We start from the raw sequence: 25,078 nt of genomic DNA, 5'->3' as shown, positions 1-25,078 counted from the left end.
CTGCAGCCACCACGGAAGCTGGTTCTGTGGAGCAAGGCAGGAACAGTGCTGGCACGGCCAGCGCGGTCACCAAGGCCCTCGGGATTTGCTTGGCGATGTTGAACTCAGCACTGACAGATGGAGTCGTATGGGCCAACTAATTGTATTTTTTTCCCTTCTCCCCCCTCAGGGCATTTGTGAATCTGCAGGAGCTTAATTTATGTATTAATTACACCTCAGAGCTAAATGAGGGGGCTGGAGTGCCTCAAACAGCCTTTGCATCTTATTTTGGGAGTCACTGCACACAGATTGGTTTTGCTGGGAAACAGCTGCCGGAGTTTCCTTCTGAGGAACTGGCAGGTTTGGGGGAAGCTAGCATCCTGGAGACTGCGCAGGTGGGTGACTCAGGTGGAGCACCTGCAGGCCAGGCTTTTCCATCCTGCGCTGTTCAGGGTGGACTTCTCAACCTGCTGGCTCGTCTCACTCTCCTGTTTGTCACACTTTCCCCACTAGTGGAAAACAGCAGCTTCACCTGGCTGCTTTTTGATTTTTTTCTTTTGTAAAGATTTATTTTTGTGTTGGCAGATCAGAGAGAGAGAGAAAGAGAATCTTCCATCCACTCATTCACTCCCTACACGGCTGCGATGTCCGAGGTTGAGGCAAGCTGAAGCCAGGGGCTGGGAGCTTCTGCTGGCTTTCCACGGGGGGCAGAAGGGATGAATTGGTGCCACATAGGCACCCAGAGGTTAGGTCAGGCCTGGCGAGTGGCTAGCCAGGAATTCCAGCTCATTTTCGTTCTCTGGCCTGCCTGAGTTAAGCATACCTGTGGCTGCCATGTTCCCTGCCTCAGTCTCCCCACCATGCTAACCGACAAGCAGCTGCTTTTCCTCCTGCTGGGGGGAGGCAGCAGGGACATGGTATGATTTTCTATGTCTCTGGGATGACTTGGTGCATGGAGATCTTTACAAGTGGAATTCCATCATCTCAGTGGAGGTTTTAGGTCTGTGCTTTTCCAAGTGGCAGTGCCAAGTAGTGGGCAGCTGGGATAGCATGATGACCCATGTGAGTGCTGGCAAGCTCCCAGACCTGAAGACGTCATTCCTGCCTGTCACTCAGCCACTGCGTCTGCTGCTGACTGCACTGCCCCCTTCTCTGTCCGGGAAGAGCCAGTCAGTCACTCTCCATCAACCCAGCAGGCAGGCGACTGGAATTACCCTAAATCAGGTGTCTGATGGGTCTCCACCTGGGGCAGGAGAAGGCGGGGCTGTTGGTCTCTGTGCCAAGGCCTGGAGACTGCAGCTCCCACATTCTCACTGTGGCCCTGAAGCCTCAGGCCCCAGCCATGCCTGCCTTCTCCAGCTGGGTTGGACGGAGCCTGCAGGACCTTCCTGGTGAGGTGGCCAGTACGTTTTGACACATAGCGCTCTGGATCCGGGCTGTCCAAATGCATTTGTCTTGTGCTCTCGCATGTAGCCAGCCTGCAGATAAGACTAACCTTTCCTGACAGAATCAGATCAGCTCTGTCCTCTGAGCAGGGCCCAGGGTGGGCTGAGGGCTGGTGGGGGTCGGCTGGACTCTCTGGTCATTGCAGCCAGGGGCTTACTGGCTGCAGGACACACAGGGAGTCTTGGCAGGCCCACTGCAAGGCAAGAGGCGGGAGGGAACAGGAAGGCTGTCCTGGCTTGCATGCTTGCACCTGCTTCTGTGTTTGAGGACTGACTCTCATGGGCAGCCCACATTTTAAGGAATGGATCTGGTCAGGGCTTGAGTCAACGCTCCTGGTGGAACCCCGCCCCAGTGGAAACTCTGGCCCCTCACCCCTGGTTGAAACTCCATTCTCTCCAGCTTCCTTCGGAGATGGAGGATTCACAATGCTTCTGGAAGCTGATTTTGCTTTGGAAGAGAGAGAGATCCCAGACTGGCTGTCACATGGCAGGAGGGTGAGTGGGGAGGATCTTTTGGGGTGGGTCAGGACCATGCTGTTGAGTGGGAACAGAGTCCAGATGAGGGGCCAAGGCCAGCTGTCTTTCTTACCCTTAGTCCCAGCTGGGCCCTGTGACCCAGTATATGGGTAAGGCCTGGGAAGCAGTGGAGGCCTGCCATGGCTCTGGAGACCCTCTGATCCATCCCCCTTTGGGTAGAGCTCCTGTTGGGGCAGAGGCCTCCTTCCTGCCAGCCATGGACCTGGGCTAAGGGGTGGTCAAAGCATAAGGCAGCAATGGCCAGCCGGTGCCACCAGGGGTCGCCCACACAGCGAGTGCATGGGAGGGGTGTGCTGCTCGCTGTAGGGTCTCTTTTGCAGGGTGAATCCCAGGCCGGAAGTGACGCTTGCTGCAGGGTAGGGACAACAGACAGGTCAGTGGTCTTTGGGTAGGCAATATGAACTGCTCAGAAGGACCTTCTTCTCAGCAAAGAAGGTACTGCTTGGGTACTGGACACAAACCTCTGTGTCTTCACAATGTCCCCAGTTATATGAGCTCTTCTGTCAACCACAACCCAAGATGCTGGCCTAGAATGGGGCAAGCCAGTCCTGGTGTCCCCAAACTGCCTGCCGAGGTGGCTCGGCGCCGCTGTCCCCTCCATCTGTCCGTGGTCCTCAAGCTCGAGCCCAGAATCACAGCCACCCATTGGGGCCCAGACGGCCCACACAGGAACAGGGTATGGCAAGGCTCTCAGCAAGGGCCTGGGTGAGAGACGGAGCTGGTTATATTGTACTCTGGGGGCAGTTAACAGAAGGGTCCACAATTACCCTCCTACTCTCTAACTACTCCCTTCCCCCATTCCCTTAATAAAGAAACCTCTCCAAGGATGGGCTATCCTCTTCTTGGATGGTGTGATGGGTTGGTTTTACGTGTCCCCTTGCTTGGGCTATGGTTCCCAGTTACTTCAGGCCTATCCTCATATGCATAAAATCCATCCCCTGAGATTATAAAGGAAACCATGTAAAAAGTCTGATGATCAAAGTATTTCAAAACCACACCACAATTCTGCACTGGTAATGGTAATTTGTTTTTCTTTCTTTCTTTCTTTCTTTCTTTCTTTCTTTCTTTCTTTCTTTCTTTCTTTCTTTCTTTCTTTCTTCCTTTCTTCCTTTCTTTCTCTTTCTCTCTCTCTCTTAATGCTTCTCTTCACCAAGTTGCTCCATGTCTGCAAGATTGCAGTCATATATCTGGCTTTTTTTTTTTAGATTGATTTATTTCATTGGAAAGGCAGATGTACAGAGAGGAAGAGAGACAGAGAGGAAGATCTTCCTTCTGATGATTCACTCCCCAAGTGACCACAATGGCCAGTGCTGAGCCAATCCGAAGCCAGGAGCCAGGAACCTCTCTCCAGGTCTCCCATGTGGGTGCAGGGTCCCAAGGCTTTGGGCCTTCCTCAATTGCTTTCTCAGGCCACAAGCAGGGAGTTGGATGGGAAGCAGGGCTGCCGGGACTAGAACTGGCGCCATATGGAATCCCAGTGTGTTCAAGGTGAGGACCTTAACCATTACACTGTTGCGCCAGGCCCTGCAGTCATCTATCTGCAAAGAACTAAGCCAGGCTAGGAAGATATGAATGATTCTTCTGAGCAGCAAAGGTACACATGGTTCCCTGCTTGTCAGAGTGGGCACCAAAAAATATATTTCTTTTGGATCAGAGTTCATTACCTGCCATGCCTGTTTTGTGTGGCTGAGCCATCACTTGCTGCCTCCTTCCTGTGGTCTCCATTGCTGGGAATTTGCTGATTTGGGAGCTGGAACTGGAGTCAGGAACTGAACCCAAGCGCTTTGCTGTGAAGCTCAGGTGCTTGAGCCAGCAGGCTCACAGGCAGGCACTCATTTCCTTGCTGGCATGTTTTGACACTGTCGCCCTGACAACAGGAGAGGAAGGTCAGGCTCAAACTGTGTCACCTGCAACAAGAGGACAGTATCTAAGATGCTGTCTTAGTGCTTCACAGGGTTGCCTTTCTCTGTGTGAATCCTCAGGTTGCCCTGAATATTGCCCATCACTCAGAAAACTGCTGATTCATGCTGATTCAGACCAAGCATTAGTGACTGGACGAGCTGTACTCCTCTGGGGAGAGTGTTATAGTCTGGGTGTCCTGCAAAGGTGTGGTGGCTTGAATCTAGTGTTAACAGTACAGAGGGTAAAGACTTGACCTAATTGTGGCATCTAGGAAGTGGGAAGTGTCTAGGGCATTGAGGTCGTGCCCTGGGAAGCAGCTCTTGTAAGAGAGTTGGTTATGGAGGCCAAGCTGGGTGTCCCTGAATCTCTTTGTTTCCTGGTTTTCACCCCTCCAGTATCCTCGGCCTCGCCAGATGTGTTAACCAATGGAGCTATCTATGCGATCTCAGACAGTAAACTTCCAGAACATTCTTCCTTCCCAAGTAGCTCTGCTTGGGTGTTTTAGTGACGGTGATGGAAAACTGACTTGCACAGAGGGTGTTGGGCAGAGGTGAGTTCAGCTCTCAGAGCCTGGCTTTACTGGGTGGCACAGGGGGTTGAGTGGGATCCTTAGGGGGAGCACGAGAGGTTTGGGTGGAGGCAGATTGGGGTTGAGTTGGCAGGTGGGCAGCCAGCTGAGGATGACCAACTCCATTGCCTAAAGTGCTGCTCTCACCACAGTCCCCCTCCTTCCCTGCCTGAGGTCTTTGTGAGTAGAATCCCCCTGGTTCTACAGGGAGCTCCCTTCTCCTGGGAGAGTGCTGAACACTCCAGTCTAGAGCCGTGACAACATCTTTTTTTTTTTTGCTTTCACTGTGAGCAAAATAGAGGAGAGATCACACGAGATGTCTCTACTTAGACTTTGGAATGAGCTGTGGAGTAAGGCACTGGGGTTGGTTATTTCCTGAGGGGAGGCACATCCTTCAGTGAGATCAGCTCCTTTAGTCATTTTGAGAGGCACATACTTCGAGAGGCTCTCCTCCCCATAAAGGTGCACCAGCATGACTTTGTATAGGGGGGAACATGCCACCACCTTGGGCTTCTGCAAATGTGTTCCATAAATATTGTGCTTCTGCTAGCCACAGTGCAAGGCAGCAGCTTTCCAGGACTTAATCACATGCCAGGAGTTCATCATGCGTTAACTCAACGTTCATGACAACCCGAGGAGGTGGGTGCCACTATAGTCTTCACTTCACAGGGGAGGACATGGCAGAGCAGAGAGGATCAGGCACCTGCTTGGGTGTGGGGGGTGGAGGAGTAGTACAACTAGTCAAAAACAGAGAAGGTTCTACTAGTATGTCTATATGTAAGGCCGCAGTTCTGCAAAGTGCATCAGTGAAACAAACAGTGTAACTTTGACCTAGAGTTTTCAAAATCAGTTTTACCTCTACATCCTTTTAAGACAACAAACCCTTTGGGAATTGCTTCCTTGTCTCCAAAAAGGACTTTTATAGGGCCAGAGCTTTGGGTTGGAGGTTTTTCTGTTTCCTAACGACCCCCAAATGATGTCTACTAGGTTACTGTCTTCTTGTGGAGCTCTAAGTCTATCCCAGGAGGGTTGGCTAGGGTCGGGAGCTCTTTCCATGGTTGACAAAACAAGAATGATGCAAATTGTACTTCACATTTGAAGAAAGCAAGTCCTTTTGGTATTATGCAAGCTGCAATTTTAGGTTTGTGTCTGATTTTTCTACCGCTTGGTTGAGGATGAAATTGACTGGAATGGTGTCCTCCCTGTTAGGAAGTGTGTGTGTGGAAGATACACAGAGTGAGTTGCAAGATCCAAGTAAGCAACTGGCAGTCAGAGGGGCGTGGCCAGCAGGAGATCTCTTGGGTGGTACTGAGCCAGAAGGGGAGGTGCCTATGGAGTGACTGACATCTCCACAGATCAGCCGCCTCATGTCCAAACCCTGGCAACAAGAACTGATGCTTGGATTTCTGAAACCTGATTCCTTCCTGCCCAAGGAACTCTAGCAGCTATAGCCATTAGCAACACGGACAGCAGCCAGCCTACAGTGTGCTTTGGGCAGTCTGGACCCAGGTGACAAGACACTGGGGGTCCTGAGGGTTGATAGAGCCATGGGGGCAGCTTTTCTCTGTAAGGAGGCTCAGCTGGACTCCCTGTCGTTGGACATTCACTGGCCATGGCATCCCAGAGAGTGGTGCCAAGGTCAAGATGGAAGTCTTTCCCTTGTTTCCAGGGCTATATGGAGATGACTCTAGCAATGTTGCTTGAGCTTCCTGCTGTGTCTTTGTCTTCAGTGTTCAGCAGGTAGCAGTTGCCCACTGCACACTGGGCAATGGAAGGATGGACCCCACTCTATGGCCTAGTTTCACATTGGCACGAACACAGGCTGAGCCTTCCTCGGAGGAAATCCTGTATGTGCTCCCTGATGAACTTTTGGATTTGTTCCACTTAGTAGTCTATAGTTGTTTTGTCAGAACACAGATGTATGCTTTGTTAAAATAAATAGCCACACCTCTCTGGTGGTTGGTGGGATTGTTGGCAGCTTGCTCTGCTGCCCAGGGAAATCCAAATTTCAAGCTCTGGACTGTCTTGTCCCGTACTGCTCCATCCACAAAGATATAGTAGGGATCCAGTGCCATGCAGGTACCAAATGCCTCAAGAGCATACAGCTTTGGTAGAGAGAGGGAAAAGCCACTCAGGGGAGACAGGGTGTGGCACAGGTCACCTGAGGATTGTCACTCAGCCCTGGGGTATAGCTGATTTGGGGGTAGCAAGGCCCTGCTAGTGGATGCTCTCAGGAAGGGGAAGGAGGTTGGAGATTAGCTTGCATGGATTTTTAGTTAGTGAGGGACAGAGAGTTTCTGCTTTCAGCTGGATTGTTCTACCTTGTACTGAGGAGGTACTTAATGGGCACTTGCTGCCTGGATGAATGATGAAACTGTGCCATCCTGGCTGCTGGAGGACTGAGAAAGGCTGGAGTGAGCGACGTGGCTTAAATGCATGGTTCCCTGGCCAGCATTAGCATAAGGCTAAAGCTGCTTCCATGCAGTCACTATCATCTCTGCAGTTGGGAGTGCCTTGGTGGGAAGAAGCTCTGGAGAAGGCAGATCCATAGACTATGCTGCCCCAGCAAGGCCCACTCCTTCCTCCTGGAGATATAATTAGGACCGGAGCCCCAGCCCTGAGAGTGCCTGGCAAGCACTTGTTGGGGCTGGCTGACCCTCTTGTCTGTGATGTGTTGTTGCTGCTGCTGGATTAATGGGCCTGGCTGCATGAATGGCCCCAGGAGTTGAGCCTGGAGCTTTCACCGCCACCTTCCTCCCTGCTCCCTGGTTCAGCTGTGAGTCTCTTAGGAGGTGAGCTGGAAATGGGAACAGGCCTTTGGGTCAAGGTGGCCCAGCCTCTCCAAGCAGTGGCAGCCTGTGCATTCAATCCATCCAGCTCTCCTGGGCGGTGGGGGGGGGGGGAGGCTGCAGGACTCACTACCCGCAGAGCACTCAGCCCAGCACAGGGCATGGGAGATGATCTGCCTTCCTTGCCTTTCAGAGTGGTTGTCCAATAAGCGGGTGCAGCACAGCAGGGTAAGCTGCCACTTGTGATTCCCGCCCCCTACCTTGCATCCCATGTGAGAGACCCAGCCGCTCTGCTGATGTGCCTGGGAAGGCAGTGGATGACAGCCTGTGAATTTAGTCCCTTGCCACCTGTACAGGAGATCAGGATGGAGTTCCTGAATCCTGGCTTTTTCCTGGCGCAGCTCTGGCTCTTGTGGCCATTTGGGGGAAATGAATCAGTGGATGGGAGATTCTCTGTCTTTTCTTTCTGTTATTCTGCCTTTAAAATAAACGAATAAATCTTAAAAAAAAATAAGCCTGTACGAAGCTCTGTAAGCTCATTTAAAAAAAAAAGGCATGTTTGTTTTCCAATTGAAAGGCATAATTACAGAGAAGGGAGAAAGAGAGAGAGAAAAATCTTCCATCCACTGATTCACTCCATAAATGGTCACAACAGCCAGAGCTGAGCTGATCCAGAATCCAAGAGCCAGGAGCTTCTTCCAGGTCTCCCATGTGGGCACAGGAGCCCAAGCACTTGGGCCATCCTCTGCCGCTTTCTGTGGCCATTACCAGTGAGCTGTATTCATACAGAATGCTGGTGCCACAACCAGAGGATTACTTTTGTTTTCCCATGGTGCCATACCCCCCAAAAGAGAATTTTAAAGTACCAAATGAGTTGTCTATGCAGGGAGATGGTTGACGATGCAGTGACTACACAAGGTGTTGGTCCCTTTCTAAGCTCTTGAGCAGGGACACCTTCTTGCCACCACTCACCCACCCCATCACATTCCAGCACAGCTTCCTGCATAGAGCAGGTGCTCAAAACAACTTTTGTTGGGAGAATCCAATAGTCATGCCGGGAAACATACAAATCTATCATCATTTCCTCACCTGGAAGACAAGGACAGGTACCTCATCATGCCATAAACATTCAAAGAGAGTCTCATTGGCGTAGTGCTCCACAATTATTTATTATTATTATTGCTGAAGGGATCACATTTTTAGCAAACTTCTGTGATGAATCAGTTCCTAAGAGCTTCAGGTACTGGGTCATTGCAGTTTTCTCTTCATTGTTGATTTCTCTTCTATACCAGGGTCCTTCCAAAAGCTCATGGAAATATACACTATGAAAAAACTGCGTGGAGTTCCAGATTTTTTTTTTTTTTTGCATCAACTGGATTTGGCTTTTAACCTCACTGCTAACTTTTTGAAGTCTCTTATTGTAACACTTTATTAGCAAATTAACATGCTCAAGTCTCTTTTTAAAAAGATGTGTTTATTTGAAAGATGGAGAAAGAGAGGGAGAGGGAGGGAGGGAAGGAGGGAGAGAAGGGGAGAGACAGAGAGAGAAAGAGTTCTTTCATCTCCTGGTTCACTTTCCAAATGATTGCAGCAGCCAGCCAGGTCTGGACAAGGCTAAAGTCAGGATCCAGCATTCCATCGGTGTCTCCCATGTGGCTGGCTGCAGGGGCATTTGGGTCACCCTCTGAAGCTTCCCCAGGCACACGAGCAGGGAGCTGGCTTCTTCAGGACTGGAACTGAGGCTTTGATACAGGGTGCTGGCTGCGTGCTGGGCCATGATGCCAGCCCCAGTTCCTCCCATTTGTAGCGTCACCACCTTGCTTCCCAGCAGGTTCTGGCTGCCGCTGTCTTGTCTTACTCAAGCTTCTTGAGAGTGGGTGGCACACTCGGACTCTATTTCCTCATCTCACACTCACTCTCACATCCGCTACTGCCCGGAGTTTCCTCCCACTACTCTCCAGGAAGAGCTTTCTTCTGGTCTCTGTATTAGTCAGGCTGGGCTGACCATGGTAACAAGGAATGCCTGAGTTTTGGTGGCTCCACCCACACCAACATACTCTCCTAAGAGGTCAAGTGTTGGCACAGACAGGAGCAGCAAGGGGCTGTACTCCACATAGTCATTCGGAGGTCTGGGCCTGTCCACCACATGGTTCCATCTCCTAGGACCTTGGCATCATCTTCGTGTGGCTGCCAGAGATGGGTAGGGTGGAAGCTTAGAAGGTGGTGCGGCATGTTTGGGGCACAGACCTGAAATCAGGTGACTTTGCTTTAGCTCCTGGTTTAATGACTCAAGTGCCATCACCTATCTCCATTACAAAGTGGGGTTGAGGAAATTGAGCTTGGGTCTGCTGGAGAAGCAAGGGAAATGACTTGGTAAGCACACAGCATTCTCTGCTACAGATCCGAATGACTTCTCTGTGACAGTACCTGATGGAGACCTTTTTGATCTCTTTTTAAAACTTTATTTATGTATTTGAAAGACAGAGATATAGAAGGAGACACACACACACATACATACATACATACACATAGAAAGAGAGAGAGAGAGAGAAACAGAGAGATGGGTCTTCTATTAGTTCATCCTTCTGCTGGTGGCAATGGCCAGGCTAGGGCAGCACCAAGTGCCTGTAACTGCATCTGTGTTCTCCATATGGGTGGCAGGGCCCCAAGTACTTGGACCATTCTCTTTTGCTTTCCCAGTATTAGCAGGGAGCTGCATGGGAAGTGCGACAGCTGGGACCGGAACCAGTGCTCAGGTGGAATGCCAAGGCTGTAGGCAGAGGCTTAGTCCACAGTACCACAATGCTGGCCCCTTGTCCTCATCTTGCTCTCTTGGCAGCTTTCCAGAAACCTGGTCCCATCTTCCTCTTTGTAAGCCTGTCTCCTGGACTTGAGTCACTTCTTCCTAGTCTCTGTTGCAGATTCTCTCTTTCCTCCTCCACCCGGCAGCTAAATGGCTAAGGGGAGGGCAGGAGATGTTCTACATGACATGCTCTCTCTTCCTCCATCCATCTCTCTCTTCCTCACTGTTCTCCCTTCCCAAGGCTGCAAGTGTCTGCATCCCAAAGTCTCTCTCCACTAGCTACCCTGCCACTCAGACCGGCACCCACTACTCATACACTGTCTTCATTCAGATGCTTTGCTACATCTAAAATTCAACACTCATTGACCCAAGCTCACAAATCCACCTCCCTCTGTGGCCCGCAGCAGGCTGCTTCTCTCCCCCAACTCCCTTTGTGTCTTCATCACCCAGGTGCTCAAGCCAAATCTTAGGAGTTGACCTTGCTTTATTTCCCCTCCCTCCTCCACTTCCATCTAAAGTCCATCAACCTGGAAACTCCATGCTCAGATATACCTGAATTCATTCATCTTTTTGGTTTCTGCTATCATAGACCAACCCATAGTTATTTCCTTTTGCCATAAGTATGCAGTAGCTCCCAGATATTTTCCTGTTTGCTCCTTCTGCACCTGTACCACTCACCACACAGCAGCCAGGGTGAACTGCACCCCATGTGGATGGCTCAGACTGCTTCCTCCTTAGTCTCTGATTGGGCCCAGTTGCACCCACCCTTTCAACAGGGACTCTGAGGCCTTAGGATGAGGTCACACAAGGCCTGCCTCCGTCATTCCAGCTCTGCTGCCCTTCCCCTCGGAAATGCGGGCAACAGATGAACCAGTGCACTCAAGATGAAGTCTGCCAAGAGCCTAGAGTCTGGCTTGGGGCAGAGGTTCTAATTTGAAGAAAAGATGTCAACAACCAGCTCTGTTTGAGAAAGGCTTGAGGTACAAACCCAAGTGATCCAGGTAGAAGGGCTGATGTAGAAGGGACCATGATGCCACTGCCCATCCCTGTATGCTCAGCATGCAGCCTGGTGGCTGTCATTAAATCTTTTCTGAACAAATGAATGATGCAAGGCATGAATGCATGAATGCCTTGACTTTTGCTTTACTGGCACACATGGTCTGGTGTGGGAAGCTTAAGAAGTAAACTGATGTTCAGTACTACTGTAAAGAATACAAGGGGTACACATGGAGCACCCCTGGGGCAGGGAAGGCTTTGGACAAGGAGGGGACACTTTGCTGGGACTGGAAGGACTATCAGGAATGAGTAGGCAGTGGGTAATCCAAATGCAAAGCATGGAAATGCAGATGAATGAGAGTGGGGCTCATTGGTGGGGAGCTACAAGAGCAGGTAGCAGACCAGGCAGTGTGTGATCAGCTATCCTACTGCATGTCACAGACCCCAGGGCTTTGCAAAGGAGAGAAAACGGAGGTCTTTGGTTAGCGCATAGTAGGTTCTCCAGAGGCAATGATGGAAAAGATGTTGACCGAATTACTGCGGGCCATTGGGAGCCTTGATGGGGCTTTGAAGTGTAAAATCATGGTCTAGATGGGAGGCAAGACATGAATCAGGGTCATAATTAATATTGATGAGTAGACAATCCTCGATGACGCAGCCATCTCGAGAGGGGCAAAATCAGGTGGATGACGGGGTGCGGTGTACACTCTGCAAACCACTGTGTCTGGCCCTGCCACCGTGGGAGGGAGGGGGGCGGGAGGGCAGCAGAGGGGCCTCATGACTCATATAGTCACTGGGAACAGGCTGCCTGTGCTTTGCTGTCCCTGCCACCTGGTGGAGGGCTGGCCTGGGTTGGGGGGGGCTCTTCCTTTCTGCACTGCCAAGGAATGTTGATCCCCCGGAAAGGACTTTGGGACATGGGGATTCTGCAGAGCTGGGGAATTCCACTTGTGTGAGGGGCTACCTGGAAAAAAAATAGGATGAGGGACTGGGGAGGCCATGGGTGGCCTCAGATGGAGGCCAGGAAGCCAGAGCAGGGGGCTTGGGGCAGGGAGAAGATGAGCAGGTCCTTTTCATTGCTTTGCAAAAGGATAAGAGTATATGAGTCATCCCTGGGTCAGTCTCTCTCTCTCTTTCTCTCTCAATCACAAACCTTTCAGATCATCCTGCTTGATGCCCACATGTTTCATTTTTAGCCATCACCAGCACATAGGTGGAGGCCCAAAATGTCTTGTTATTGAGTTAGCTATGGTCCTAAGGCGTTTATGTTAACCAATACTGAGCTTGCCTCCTTCCCATTCTGCACAGGGAGAGATTGAGGCTTGGAGGAGCAAAGCGATTTTTGCTCAAAGTCACACAGACCCCCAAGTGGCAGGATTGGAAAAAGGCAGAGCAGCTCCTGGAATCACTTGTTCTAGGGGTAGCCTCGGGCGGTGCAGGGAAGGGAGGGCTCCCCAGAGGAAATCAAGGAAAAAAGTGACTAACAGCCAGTAATCCAAACTTTATTCACATGTCAGGTGCTAAGGGGTCCTAGTCCAGCTGGGGTGAGATCTAGCTGGATCATGTGGGTGGAGGATACTGGGCAAACATCTTACTCCTCCCCAAGCCGTTCTTTTCCCATCTGTGTGATGAGAGAATGAGCACCAATCCACAGGGTCCTTGTTTGAAGTAAATGAAGTGCCTGGATGCCTTATAGGAGCTTAGTAGGCACCAATGCCCTCTCTTTTGTCATTGCTGGGTGAAGGTGGCTTCTCCCAGTCTTTCTACAAATGCAAGCCGAGGGCCTGCTAGGAACCAGACCTATACTACCTTCTGGGAAACACACTCAAGGAGGAAGAGGCTGGTGCAACAGGAGGAGGGGTGGTAGAGTGATTCAGACTGATCAATGGGACAAAACCAGCTGCCCTGGCCTGCAGGAATACAGGGGGTTGCTCTCTTCAAAGTGGGAAGCCCCGGGACGGTATGTAGTTGTGGCAGAGATGCCAAAGCTGCACCAAATGCTGACTGTCCACCCTTGAACTCTCTCCTTCCTGGCCAGGCCCGATGGGAACCTGGAGTTTGGTGCGCTGGGGCAGGAGCAGACCCACTTGGAAAACCAAGCTGACCCGGCGAGCAAGGTGGGTGCCAGGGTGCTGAGTCACAGAGAAACTCAGGTTCAGAACATGGTAAAAACAGAACCAGAAACAAGGGCTCGTCATGGCTGAGCTAGGCTTCCTCCTAAGACACTGTATTCCCCTCTCCCTTTTTTTCCTTTGTTACATTGACTGAGCAATTGAGCTCTCATCTGCAAACCCAGCTAGTTCATATTTTTTGGACTTTTTTTCCTTTTTCCCTTTTTTCCCCCCGCAAAATAAATAAGCCCACCTCAGGAGGAAGGAGCTGGGGATCAAGAGGAGGTGTTTCCTTGCACCTGCTTGCAGGTGGCCAGACCCAGAGACGGAGTACGGTGCATGAAGGTCAGCAAGTGTTGGTGCCAAAAAAAAAGTGCATTTCTAAACAAGCTCTGCCGAGGACCAGGGTTGGCTTATTTTCTGAGGCTGAGTCTGTGCGTCCTTGCGTTTGAGTTCTTCCAGGATTTGGGGGATCAGCTGTACTGGAGCTTGTTTTACATTTTACCAGGAGCGTGGAGATCCCGCTCCAAACCGGATCATGCAACTTCTGTAGAAATACCAGGAGGGTTTGGACAAAGTCCTTCCCCGCAGGAGATCACAGGACCCAGGGCTGCTGGCCCTGATGGCTGATGTGCGGCCCTGTTTGCAAGTCCTGGCAGGGAGCCTGTGACCTCCTAAAGGATTTTGCTGGCGCCAGAATTCTGGGTGTCCTCGTGACCCGTGGGGTGGGGCGGGGGATGCCTGTGTGTGCCCCCGACACTGCGCGCGTGGCTGTTTGTACGTGTTGGTTGGTAGCAAGTGCGCGAGGATGGCCGCCGGTGGGTGTACGCGAGGCGCCCGGCCTAGGGGCTGCGCCTGCTCTGCCCACTTGTGGCTCCACGGCGCCGCCAGGAGGAAGCGCGCCTTTGCCGCCTCTGCTCAAGGCGCCGCGGGATAGGAAGACGCGAGTCTGCCGAGTCTGCGAGAGATGGCAGCGCGCTCTGCCTCGCCGCCTCCGCCGCTCAGCCCCGGACTCCTTACGTCAGGGTAGCTGGGTGCCCCCCCACCCCGCCCCCTCCGCGCGGGAGACTGTGAGCGGCTGGAGAACAGAGCAGAGCGCGCCGCGGAGCCCGGGCGCCCTCATTCCACGCGTAGCCCGGCCGAGTCCCGCCGAGCTACGCAGCGCGGAAGGCAGAGCCGCCCAGCTTCGCGCCGGACTCCTGCACACATCTCGGCCACCACCGCCACCGCCAACACTCCTCCGGTGCGCCCCCCGCCATGCGCACCGGGCTCCGCGGCTCTCCTGAGCAGCCTCAGCGCGGCGGGCACCGGAGCCTGGGCCGGGACGCCTCTTGCTGAAGTGGTTGGGTGGCCCGGGCAAGGGGTCGCCACGTCGGGGACGCGGTCAGGATCCGCGGAGTTGGCCCCCGAACGCGGGGAGCGGGGCCACCCGCGCCACCCCACCATTACCTCCCCGGGCGGCAAGGAGGAGCTGGTGGCGGTCGCCTCCCGGTTGTGGCAGCGGCGGCGGCGCGCCTGCCTCGCAGCCGTCGGCGTACTCCTGGCCATGGCGCTGGGGTTGCTCATCGCCGTACCGCTGCTGCTGCAGGCGGCGCCCCCCGGTGCTGCCCACTACGAGATGATGGGTACTTGCCGCATGATCTGCGACCCTTACAGCGCCGCACCGGGCGGGGGGCCCGCGGGAGCCAAGGCACCGCCGCCCGGACCCAGCACGGCCGCTTTGGAAGTCATGCAGGACCTCAGCGCCAACCCTCCGCCTCCCTTCATCCAGGGACCCAAGGGCGACCCGGGGAGACCAGGCAAGCCAGGGCCGCGGGGGCCGCCAGGAGAGCCGGGCCCACCTGGCCCTAGGGGCCCTCCGGGCGAGAAGGGTGACTCGGGACGGCCTGGCTTGCCGGGGCTGCAGCTGACCGCGAGCTCGGCGGGCAGCGTCGGAGTGGTGGGCGGCGGAGCTGGGGGCGGAAGCGACTCTGAGGGCGATGTGACCAGTTCGTTGAGCGCTGCCTTCGGTGGCCCCAAGATTGCCTTCTACGTGGGCCTCAAGAGCCCCCACGAAGGCTACGAGGTGCTCAAGTTCGACGATGTGGTCACCAATCTGGGTAATCATTATGACCCCACCACGGGCAAGTTCAGCTGCCAGGTGCGCGGCATCTACTTCTTCACCTACCACATCCTCATGCGCGGAGGCGACGGCACCAGCATGTGGGCGGACCTCTGCAAGAACGGCCAGGTCAGTGGTCCCAGGCCCCACGCGCGCTCGCGCCCTGGGGAGCACCGGGGAGAACCCGCCTCTCTCCCGGTCCGTGAGCTCCCGAGGGAGTTCTGGGAAGGAGGCACACAAAAGCAGTGGTGCCGCGGCATTCCGCTTGCCCACGCTCCGGGACCGCGTTTGGCGGAACCCAGTGCCAGAGACCCCCCACATCCATCATGGGACTTGCTTCCCCGCTTAAGGTCCGGTGGGTTCCTGGTTCCTGGAAAACCTGTTTGTTGGGGGTGGGGGCGATTCCCGATGGGCACCTGGATATCACCTTCCCCTTCAATAGTCTCTTTTCTTCCCGCTCCCCCCCACCCCGCCCCGCCACCCCCGTGGTCCCTGGCACGCGCCCTTCCTCGCCCGGGTCAATGACCACCAAAGTCTCCTCTCCTGATCTTCTTCCTCTACTTGTTGGCGCCGGGCAGGAGTTGGCTAAGTTGGTGAGGGCGCACACCTGGGGCTTGGAGTGTGGAGCCCTAAGCCACAAAGCCGGCCGAGGGAAGGGACACGAGGTGGGGCGCCAGGCAAGGGCTAACAGGCTCCCCCCCCTCTTCCTCTCCTCGTCCCAACTTCCCCAGGTGCGAGCCAGTGCCATCGCACAGGACGCCGACCAGAACTACGACTACGCCAGCAACAGCGTGGTGCTGCACCTCGACTCGGGCGACGAGGTGTATGTGAAGTTGGACGGCGGCAAGGCGCACGGAGGCAACAACAACAAGTACAGCACGTTCTCTGGCTTTCTGCTGTACCCGGATTAGGGGCGCGAGCGCGCAGTGGGGAGGGGATACACGCCAACCTGCCCACCCTACCCACGGGAGGTGCGTGCACGCGCCGCTCCCCTGGCAAGGGCCACTTTCTGTTTTACGACACTTCCTGACATATCCGTTGGAAAAAGGCGCATCCCTGCGGTCCTCCCTGCCCCTGGCCTCAGTGAAACTCTCCAAGCTCTGGGTCGCGCCCCAACCTCCCCATCCGGTCCCCAGCTCGGGGGAGGGAGATGGGAATGTCCCAGTGGCGGTGGCGAGCTGAGCCTGACCCCAAGCCTTCCTGCTGGCATAGCAGTGGTGGCAGGCAGGCAGACTTTGCAAACCTGATGGGGTTGGACAGGTCAGGAGCGGGGAGCCTGCTTTCTTTGCAGAGCCTCTCCATGCCTATGGTGTCCTGAGGCCGTGGGGCTCCAAAGTGTATGGGCCTCCTTCTTTGTGACCTGAAATACCTGTGTAGATATCCCCGTCCGTCAGCCAGAAACTCACTCGTGGCAGAATTCCAGCACACAGAAAACTCATCTTTCGACACTACACTCCCTCCCGCCTCACATCCGCAGCGATGCATTAAATTATGTTTTTAGATGATGGGCTCCGGTGTCTCTGTCAGCGTGCCCCCTGGGCACCAGGGCCCCGGGACCCCACATGGCTACTTTGGCTGGCATCAAGATCTTAGCTGATCTCCAGGGTCTGGAGAAGTGCCTAGGGTGGGAAGAAAGGAACCCTGGGCGATCTTCTGTCTTGGTCACTTAGTGGTAATGGCACAAAGGGGAGAAGGGGCTCCTGCGGCGCAGAAATCCTAAGCATCCCGGTGAGTAAAAGCCCTGCCAAGATGCGCTGGAACGTGGGGTGCAGATGCTCTTGGATGTGCAATATGGGCACCCTAAGCCCAATTACCTGCACCCCAGCTAGGTCCCTAGCTCTCAAGAAAAAAAAAAAAAAAACCTGTTGCAAATCCAGGCAATTCTGTGATTTGTCCAGCTCCATGAACTTACCCTGAGCTACCCTTGTCCCCAAGGTTGGGCAAGATAGATCTCACCCTGCCCAAGGGAATACCCCTTTTCTGGGGTCTTTGCTTCCCTCTGGCATGGGCTTTGGTGTACCTGCTCTGAGCTCCCCATATATTTATGGGACTGCTCTCTTTCTCATCTACAGGCAGATGAGGAAGATACCCCACCTGGTTTCCAGATTTTTCTTTTTTTTTGCTTCTGATGTTTTCACTCTCAGGTTGCTGAGTTCCAATACTGAGGAAGTTATCTTAGCAAATCACCTGCCAGTAGCCTGCTGGGACCGACTGCGCTTGTTGTAACTGGTTGTTTGAAAGGAGCTGTGTGTGTGTGTGTGTGTGTGTACAGAGGCAACCCCAGAATGTGTCTGTGTAAAACTAGAGGTGCACACATTATGTTATATACACAACATACATGTGGCAATAGCCTTGTGGTCCTGCTGCTAAAGCCTGGTGATTCAGGTACCTGCAGGAATGCAGGGGTCCCTGCCAATGTGTTCTGTGAAAGCACCCGCAGCTGTGCACCCATCACCACCACCCCCATCACCCCGTTTGCATTGTGCTCCCACTTGGCTTCCCAGAGATGCTTCCCATTTAACAGGTAATTACACCCCCTACCTTGAATCCTCTGGCTGTTGCTGTCCCCTTTGTATGCTCTTATTTTATTTGAATAATGATTTGTTGTTATTCACTTGAATATAAGGAATGATTACCTCTACTTGGAGTCCGGGGATAAAGTATTCAGAGGCAATGAAAAAAAACTGTCTGCAAATTATCATCCCCCAACTCCAGGCCCAAAGTAGACCCCCCCCCCAGTCTGTACCTCACCCCACCCCATTCCCACTGACGCCGGAGCCCCAACCCAGCTGAGCCCAGGACCTGGGGAGAGCAGTTGAGTTGGCCTCGTCTATGGCTGGGTAGGTATCAATTTCTGATGCCTTGTTGATCGGGCTCATCCAGAAATACGATTAACACCGAATGTCTGAGACCCAAATGAAGTCTAATTGCTATGGATCTGCGATCCCCAGTGGGCCCCTAATCCTTTTTGACTTATTCCTCCCCTTCCTCTGATGAGACGGAGCTTAGACACAAAACCCTCAGTTTAAATTTCAAAAATTAAAATTGACATGCAGCGGTGGCTTTCCTGGGAGCGGGAGGGATTTCTGAGGAGATGCCAGAGACTGGCTTGATCCTCTGCATTAAGAAGCAAATTGTACTTCCGACAAAATCCCTACCACTCCCCTTTGGCCGAAGGGGCCGTGGAGACATCCTACCCCAGGGTCCGGCTGTCCACAAGACTTAGATTTGAATCCGAGATTCCTCCATCTGTATTCTTTGGTGCAGCTGAGCTCTTGCAATTCTAATGCCGGGGCTGCTGGGAGGTGCTGCCAGAGGTGTCAGCTGCTAAGAGGATGATGGATTGATGAGGCAGCGGGTGGAAGGCACAGCCGGGTAAGAACTGGCCAGTGCTGGAGCAGTGGCTGCATTTGTACATCGTCCTGGTCCCCAGGCTGGTCCCACCTGGCCCAGAGTACCTTGTTCTTGCTAGAGAAGCAAGTGCATTGAGCTCTCAGCCGACTGCAGGTGACACAGCACAAGAGACCCTTCTGCCTCTTTGGTGCAAGTGGCCCCGTAGAGGCTACTACACAGGGTCTCCCCTCCCCGCTTTTGGAAATTGGGCTGAACGCCTTGGCCTCAGAGTCAGTGTTGATCTCTGGTCACCGCTCCAAATGCTCCCTTGGGATTTGTGTAAGGCAGCCCCTCCCCGCTCCCTGGTCCCTTTCTCTTCAGGTCCCACTGGTCACTTTCTGTTACAATCCCTCTCTGTCTTGTCCCTCTTGGTGGCAGTGGGCAGGAGGGCATCTCGCAGGTGCAAGAGAATTTAGCAGTAGTGGATGCTGGATGCTCTTGAGTGATGAGAGGACCCTTCCCCATTCTCATTCTCAGCAGCTTAGGTCTGCCTGGGTGTGTGAGATGCACAGCTGGCCCTGGAAATTCATGTGCTGATGACTCTTTCTTCACATTTCCCTCCTGTTTCTGTCTGTAGATGGCTTGCTTGGAGACCCAAGATAGAAAACCAGTTCCCTCAGCATCACCTCCCGGGGACCCCATTGTATAGATTGCTCATAGCAGACTTTCTTGGTCATGTGGTCCTATCAGTTAAGCATTTTTTTGGGGGGTGGTTCTCAGTCAATATGGGCACTTGACCTATGAATAATTTGTGTGTGCCACTATCAATATATACTTAAAAAGATCTTCCCTTCATTTTGTATTTCTATTCATTGTAGGATCTATATTCCAGCTTCTTAATAGAGTTTGAAACCAGATCTTCTCTCTTCTTGGCATAAAATGAAACTAAACGCACGTGTTTCTCTTCAACTTGCCATTTTCTGGAAATCTTATGAATGAAAATATGTTCCTTTAAAAGTCACAGATAAGCCTGTGTACTTTAATTCTTGGAGTGTACAATTTCAGTTCATGTTTCAAGTAGTAGTAAGGCTGGATTTTTCTTCTCTCACTTTCTTAAGATTAAAAATAAATAGAACCAAAGTTCCCATACTTGCTTTCTATGCCAGCTGGCGTAGAGTCTGATGCTGGTGTGGGAACCAACTCATGGCATTCCAACGGGCAGGCAGGGCAGGGTTTCGTCTGAAGCCCTATCTGACTGCCGGTGAGGATGGCCTGTTGGATGGAGATGAGGCGTCTTGGAGCAGCATTGCAGCTTCCTGTTCATGTAATAGGAATGCGGGTGCTTGGAAAAGTTCATGCAGAAATAGAATGAAAACTCTGGGTTTTTTTTTAGAAGTGTTTATTTTATTTTTGTTTGAAAGCAGAGTTACAGAGAGAAGGAGAGATATCATCCATCTTTTGGTTCACTCCCAAAGTGGCCGCAATGGTTGGAGCTGATCTGATCTGAAACCAAGAGCCAGAAGCTTCTTCTGGGTCTCCGACATGGGTACTTTCTGCACTGTCTTCTGATACCCTCCACTGTCTTCCCAAGCCATAAGCAGAGAGCTGGATGGGAAGTGGAGCAGCCAGATATGAACTGGTGCCCAAATGAGATAATGGCATGGCAGGCTTTACTGCTACACCACAGTGGCAGCCCCAACTTAAGTTCATTTTGATGCAAAAAGTTTGGAAACCCATGCATAGTTTTTTTTTTAATAGTATTAGTTTTTCATGAACTTTCTGAAGATCACATGTGTTTTACATTCCCTTAGTGAGTGAGGGCCCTGCCCAGCGGGTTGTAACAGGCAGTCTTTGAAACTAAATTGTGACATAATGATTTAAAAAATGCACACAAACACATAGATGAGGGTAATGAGCTTGGATGTGCCAGTCACCTGGTGCTAGCACTACAGCCAATCACTTACAGCTACAGTGTTTATGTATTAAGTCTTTGTTTTTTTAAAAAATATCTATTTTCTTTTTTAAAGAGAGAGAATCTTTCGTTTGCTAGTTTACTCTCCAGATGCCCATGATAAGTGGGAATGGGGCAGAAGCTGGGACACTCATACTCAATCAGGGTCTCTCATATGGAGGGCGTGAACTCAAGTACTTGAACCATCACCTGCTGCCTCCCAGGGTGCCTGTTAGCAAGAATCTGGGTCAGAAGCAGAGCCAGGACTGGGGCTATACAAGTGGGTGTTCTATGATGGTATTTTAATCACTGTGTCTGATGCCCCCTCACTTATTAACATTTTTACAATGTGTGGGCAATGGGTATGGTGCCTCCCCAATCCCCTGCAAAGTAGGTGTCATTGCAAGGCTTGGTCCCACTCCACAAAAGAGGGACCTGAGGCACAGATAGAAAAGGGACCTTTCTAAGGCAAGAGCCAGGGCTGGTGCCGGGTGACTTCTGAGCCCTAACTCTGTTTTTGTTGGAATGCTGCAGGAACACAGAGGTGGGACCCTAACAAGATGAATCACAGTGAGGGTGTTTTTTTTTTTTTCTTCCTTTATTTTTTTTTTAATTGGAAAGGCAAACATACAGAGAGAGAAGTAGAGACAGGGAAGTAGAGACAAAGCGCTTTCGCCTGCTGGTTCACTCCTCAAGAGGCCACAATAGCTGGAGCTGAGCCAATCTGAAGCCAGGAGCCAGGAGCTTCTTCTGGGTCTCCCATATGGGTGCAGGGTCCCAAGGCTTTGGGCCATCCTCTACTGCTTTCCCAGGCCACAAGCAGGGAGCTGGATGGGAAGTGGAGTAGCAGGGACATGAACCGGCACCCATATGGGATCCTGGTGCATGTGAGGCCCAGTATTTTAGCCACTAGGCTCTCACAGCAGGCCCGAAGGTGCATTTCTTGACAAGCACTCCAAAAGTGAAGCTGGTATGCCAAGGTTGGTATGGAAGCCTTGAGAATAAAGGCTCTCCTACTAGGTGTATCCTCAGCTCTTCTCATCCACCCCTTGCTGTTCCATTTAGCGGCCATGTTGCGCCCTCTGCCTGGAGCCCTCTTTCCCAGGTTAACCTCTAGTCCCCCACAGGCACTGCAGATGCATTGCCTCTGGTGACTCCCAGCCCATGTTCTGGTACTCTCTGGCTACATCTTCTCCCCTCTTGAAGTTCCCATCATGATGCTTGCCTTGTGGTTTGAGCACATGTTGGGTGCTTGTTGCCCTGGGAACCAAGGGCTCACAAGGGCAGGCCTAATGTCTGTGTGGGACACATGGAACAAACCTACTGCTGGCATACAGTAGGTATTCAATCATTATTTGCAAGGGTGGATGTGATGGTGCAGCCGGTTAAGCTGCTACTTAGGATGCCCACTTACTTCCTATCAGAGTGTCTGTCTCAAATCCCGGTTGATCCACTTCCAATACGGCTCTCTGGTGATGCATCCAGGCAAGCAACAGAAGATGGCCCAAGTACTTGGGTCTCTTCCACCCACATGGTGCCATCACATGGAATTCCTGTCTTCTGGCTTTGACCTTCACACAGCCTCAGCTTTCCAGGTCATTTAAAGAGTGAAACAACAAATGGAAGTTCCATCTCTCTCATTCTCTCTCTCTGCCTGTCTCGCCCTTTCCTTGTCACTCCTGCTTTGAAATTAATTGATTAATATTCTACATGTGTAAAATATTGTGCAGGAATATGAGCCAGAAGGTACAAATCCTCTATCCCCTCCTGCAATCTCTTTCCCAGAGGTAACTTTCAAACAGCTTGCGGCATGTTCTGTGGATGTGTACCCCTCATATGTGTCCACCCACGTGCATGTGCGGAGTGCACAGCTATGACCTTCTGTCCACTGCTGCATTCCCCTTCACTGCCACTGGGGAACAACCCTCAGCAGATGTACCCTCTGAGCCCCTCTGCCTTTGGACTAGGGCATAGGCTGTTGGGTGGTTCATGGAGCCCTGTCACTGCTGAACACCACCCCTCCAGCTCTTCCCAACATTTCCTATTGGGAACAGGATCCTCTTTCACTTACACTTCCCCAAGCATTGGCAACACTGCCTTCATCCATTGTGCCGAATAGTCCAGCACTACTCTGCTTTCCCATCCCCTACCCCCATAACTGAGTGGCATCAGAAAGAGACCTACTGCAGTCAGCCAGTTCTGCTCCTGTTGGCACAGGGTGAGGGACTAGGGACTTTGGTGGAGGGGAGAGGAGAGAGGGGGAAGGCAAGGGTACACGGGCATAGAGACTTCATTGTCTGGACATACTGGGCACAGATGGGCACTGTGGCTGTGTCCAGCTTTGCAATCCTTCAGCAAGCTGTGACCTTTCGGATGCCTGGGCAGGACATCGTGGGGGTCTTCCAGGGAAGTCAGCGACTGATTGGCGGAGCTGTGCTCCTGCTTTCTGCAGTGCTTTCCGGGATTAGCAAAAGTGGCCTCCATCTTCAGGTCAACTGTGGTGCTGCTCAGGGCTGCAATGCAAAGCCAGCGGGAACTCAGCTCCCATGTGGCCTGGCAAGTGCCTCACTGGGTCCCCAGGTCTGAGGTTGGAGAAGGGCTCTATCCTTTCCTTTTTTTCCTGCCCCTTCAGTTCCTGGAGGCCAGGCTGGACTTGGCTGCATTCTTTCCTGCTGCATTGCACTGGGAACTAGGGAAGGAGGTGGGGCAGGCAGAATGCTGTGAAGCTGAGTGACTCCAGGCTATCTGGCCTGAGTGATGCAGGAGCTGGGATACCAGGCCCCACTGGGCATGTGGTGTGTGCCCTGCAACCAGACCAAGAGAGCAGCACGCACCAACTGAGGGCCTCAAAATAGCATAGACCTTAAAAGCAACCAGGTCACAATGCTGAGAGGAGGGAGGAGAGGAAAAAAAGGGTGTGTGTGTGTGTGTGTGTGTGTGTGTGTGTGGCAAGGGGAGGACTCACAGTTGCTTTTTATTGGGCTGATCTTCTCTGAGTGTGATGTTATGGTGACAATGAAGGCAAATAGTGAGCCTTGACTCAGCAAATTAAGTACCTCAGCAATTATTGCTGCAGCTCCCAGAGGGGATCACCACTGAGGCCAAGAGAGGTCTGGAGATTTGTCTAAGGTCACAGAGCAAACTAATGCCCCAAGGTTGAAGTCCAAGTCTGTCTGTCTGACTTTGAAGGCTCAGCTTCTTCTAACAAGAAGATTCCCAGCCTGCTGACTGTGGGAGGCTTGTCATAGACCTGCTGAGCCAGTGCTTCCTCTTCTGGAAAACCCTCCTATCCCCTCAGACTAGCATGAAGACTGCGCTGAGGGGTGTCAGTGGTGTCCCTGGGAAGTGCTCTGGAAGAGTTGATTGCCATCGACATACAATACTTATTTTGAAGCCATCGCTTTTCCATCTACATGACCTGGTGACTTTTCTAAGCTATCGTCATTCAGTGACCCTCAATTCTGGTCTGTGAACTTGAATTGAAATCTACTTGCAATGCATGAATAGAGGTTTTAATTTATGGATTCTCTACCTGCAAACTCGGACCAGAACTCCCACCATCTGGGTAACCGGGAGGATTAATGAGATCTCCTGATGCTGTATGAGGCGTGAGACCTGGGAACAGTACATGGGATTGCAATCATGAGAAGGAATCGTGGGTTCTCTCCCAAGCCAATGCATTTAAAGGAGCATCAGACCTTGTCTGTTTGGAGTGAGAAAGGGTGGGATTTCAGGGCCTTAGCATTTATGAGCATGTCCGTGGATTAGATACCATTGAACAGGTGTAGTCTACCCTCTTTCACCAATCCTGTACCCATTGCACAGATGGAGTGGCAATAGACCATGGTCAATGGTTGCTTGTGGAAAGTCAGAATCCAATGCCCTCTTGACCATTTCTACCATCCATGGATGGGGATGGGCTGAGGTGCTTTGTCCCATGCACATCCCAGGATGTGATTGTGTGCACAGCAGGTCCCAGGAGGCCCCCTTGTTGACTCCCAGGCTAATAAGCTCCTGCATAATTGTGCTTGGAGCCTGAGACTAAGTCCCAGGGCTCTGCCACATGAATATGCAAACTGCCATCGAGCCAACCTCGCTCCATCACAGCCTGGTTTTAAATTGACACACACAGCCCAGCAGCAGCGGCAACTTGGGGCATTTCATCATGCATGGCAGGAACACCCGCTAATCCCACTAAAGCTCCTAGGCTTGGGGACTCAGAGCTGGGGGCAGTGGGCTGCTCAGCACAGCCCACTCCAGAGTGGCCTTCTCCAAGACTTGCCCTCTCTCCCTGAGGGGATCCATGTGAGCCTTGCCAGTGTGTGGAAAGCTAGGTCTTTCTGCTGCTCCTGCGATGCCCAGAGCTTGTTCTAGACACAGGTTGCAAGTGGGGAAGCCTGAGTGTTTCCAGATTTGGAATTCCAATTTAGGCATGTGCTTGGTGTAAAACCAGTTCCCAGGAGTTCCCTGTGTACCCAGCATTGTGACCGGGAGCAAGAAAGCTGTCAATCCTAGCAGCAATGACACTTGCCGTGACAAGTCCTATAGAAGAGGTGTCTCTTC

At 52.3% G+C, this 25,078-nt stretch overlaps 1 protein-coding gene across 1 annotated transcript; it reads left to right on the top strand.

Moving 5' to 3' along the window:
• Positions 1-14,375: 14,375 nt before the first annotated feature.
• C1QL2 (complement C1q like 2) lies at positions 14,376-16,142 on the top strand. Its single transcript, XM_040979172.1, has 2 exons — positions 14,376-15,360; positions 15,963-16,142. The coding sequence occupies exons 1-2, from the start codon at positions 14,677-14,679 to the stop codon at positions 16,140-16,142; spliced, it is 864 nt and encodes a 287-aa protein (XP_040835106.1). The 5' UTR covers positions 14,376-14,676.
• The last annotated feature ends 8,936 nt before the right edge of the window (positions 16,143-25,078 follow it).

Source organism: Ochotona curzoniae, unplaced genomic scaffold, assembly GCF_017591425.1.
Source record: "Ochotona curzoniae isolate NIBS_2020 unplaced genomic scaffold, NIBS_Ocur_1.0 contig_3037, whole genome shotgun sequence".
NCBI lineage: Eukaryota > Metazoa > Chordata > Mammalia > Lagomorpha > Ochotonidae > Ochotona > Ochotona curzoniae.
The sequence above is the reverse complement of the archived record's forward strand: the minus strand, read 5'-3'. Positions and strand labels throughout refer to the sequence as shown.

Coding starts and splice junctions, on each gene's coding strand:
- C1QL2 (XM_040979172.1), top strand. CDS start 14,677: ATGGCGCTGGGGTTGCTCATCGCCGTACCGCTGCTGCTGCAGGCGGCG. Junction 15,361..15,962: donor ACCTCTGCAAGAACGGCCAG/GTCAGTGGTCCC, acceptor CAACTTCCCCAG/GTGCGAGCCAGTGCCATCGC.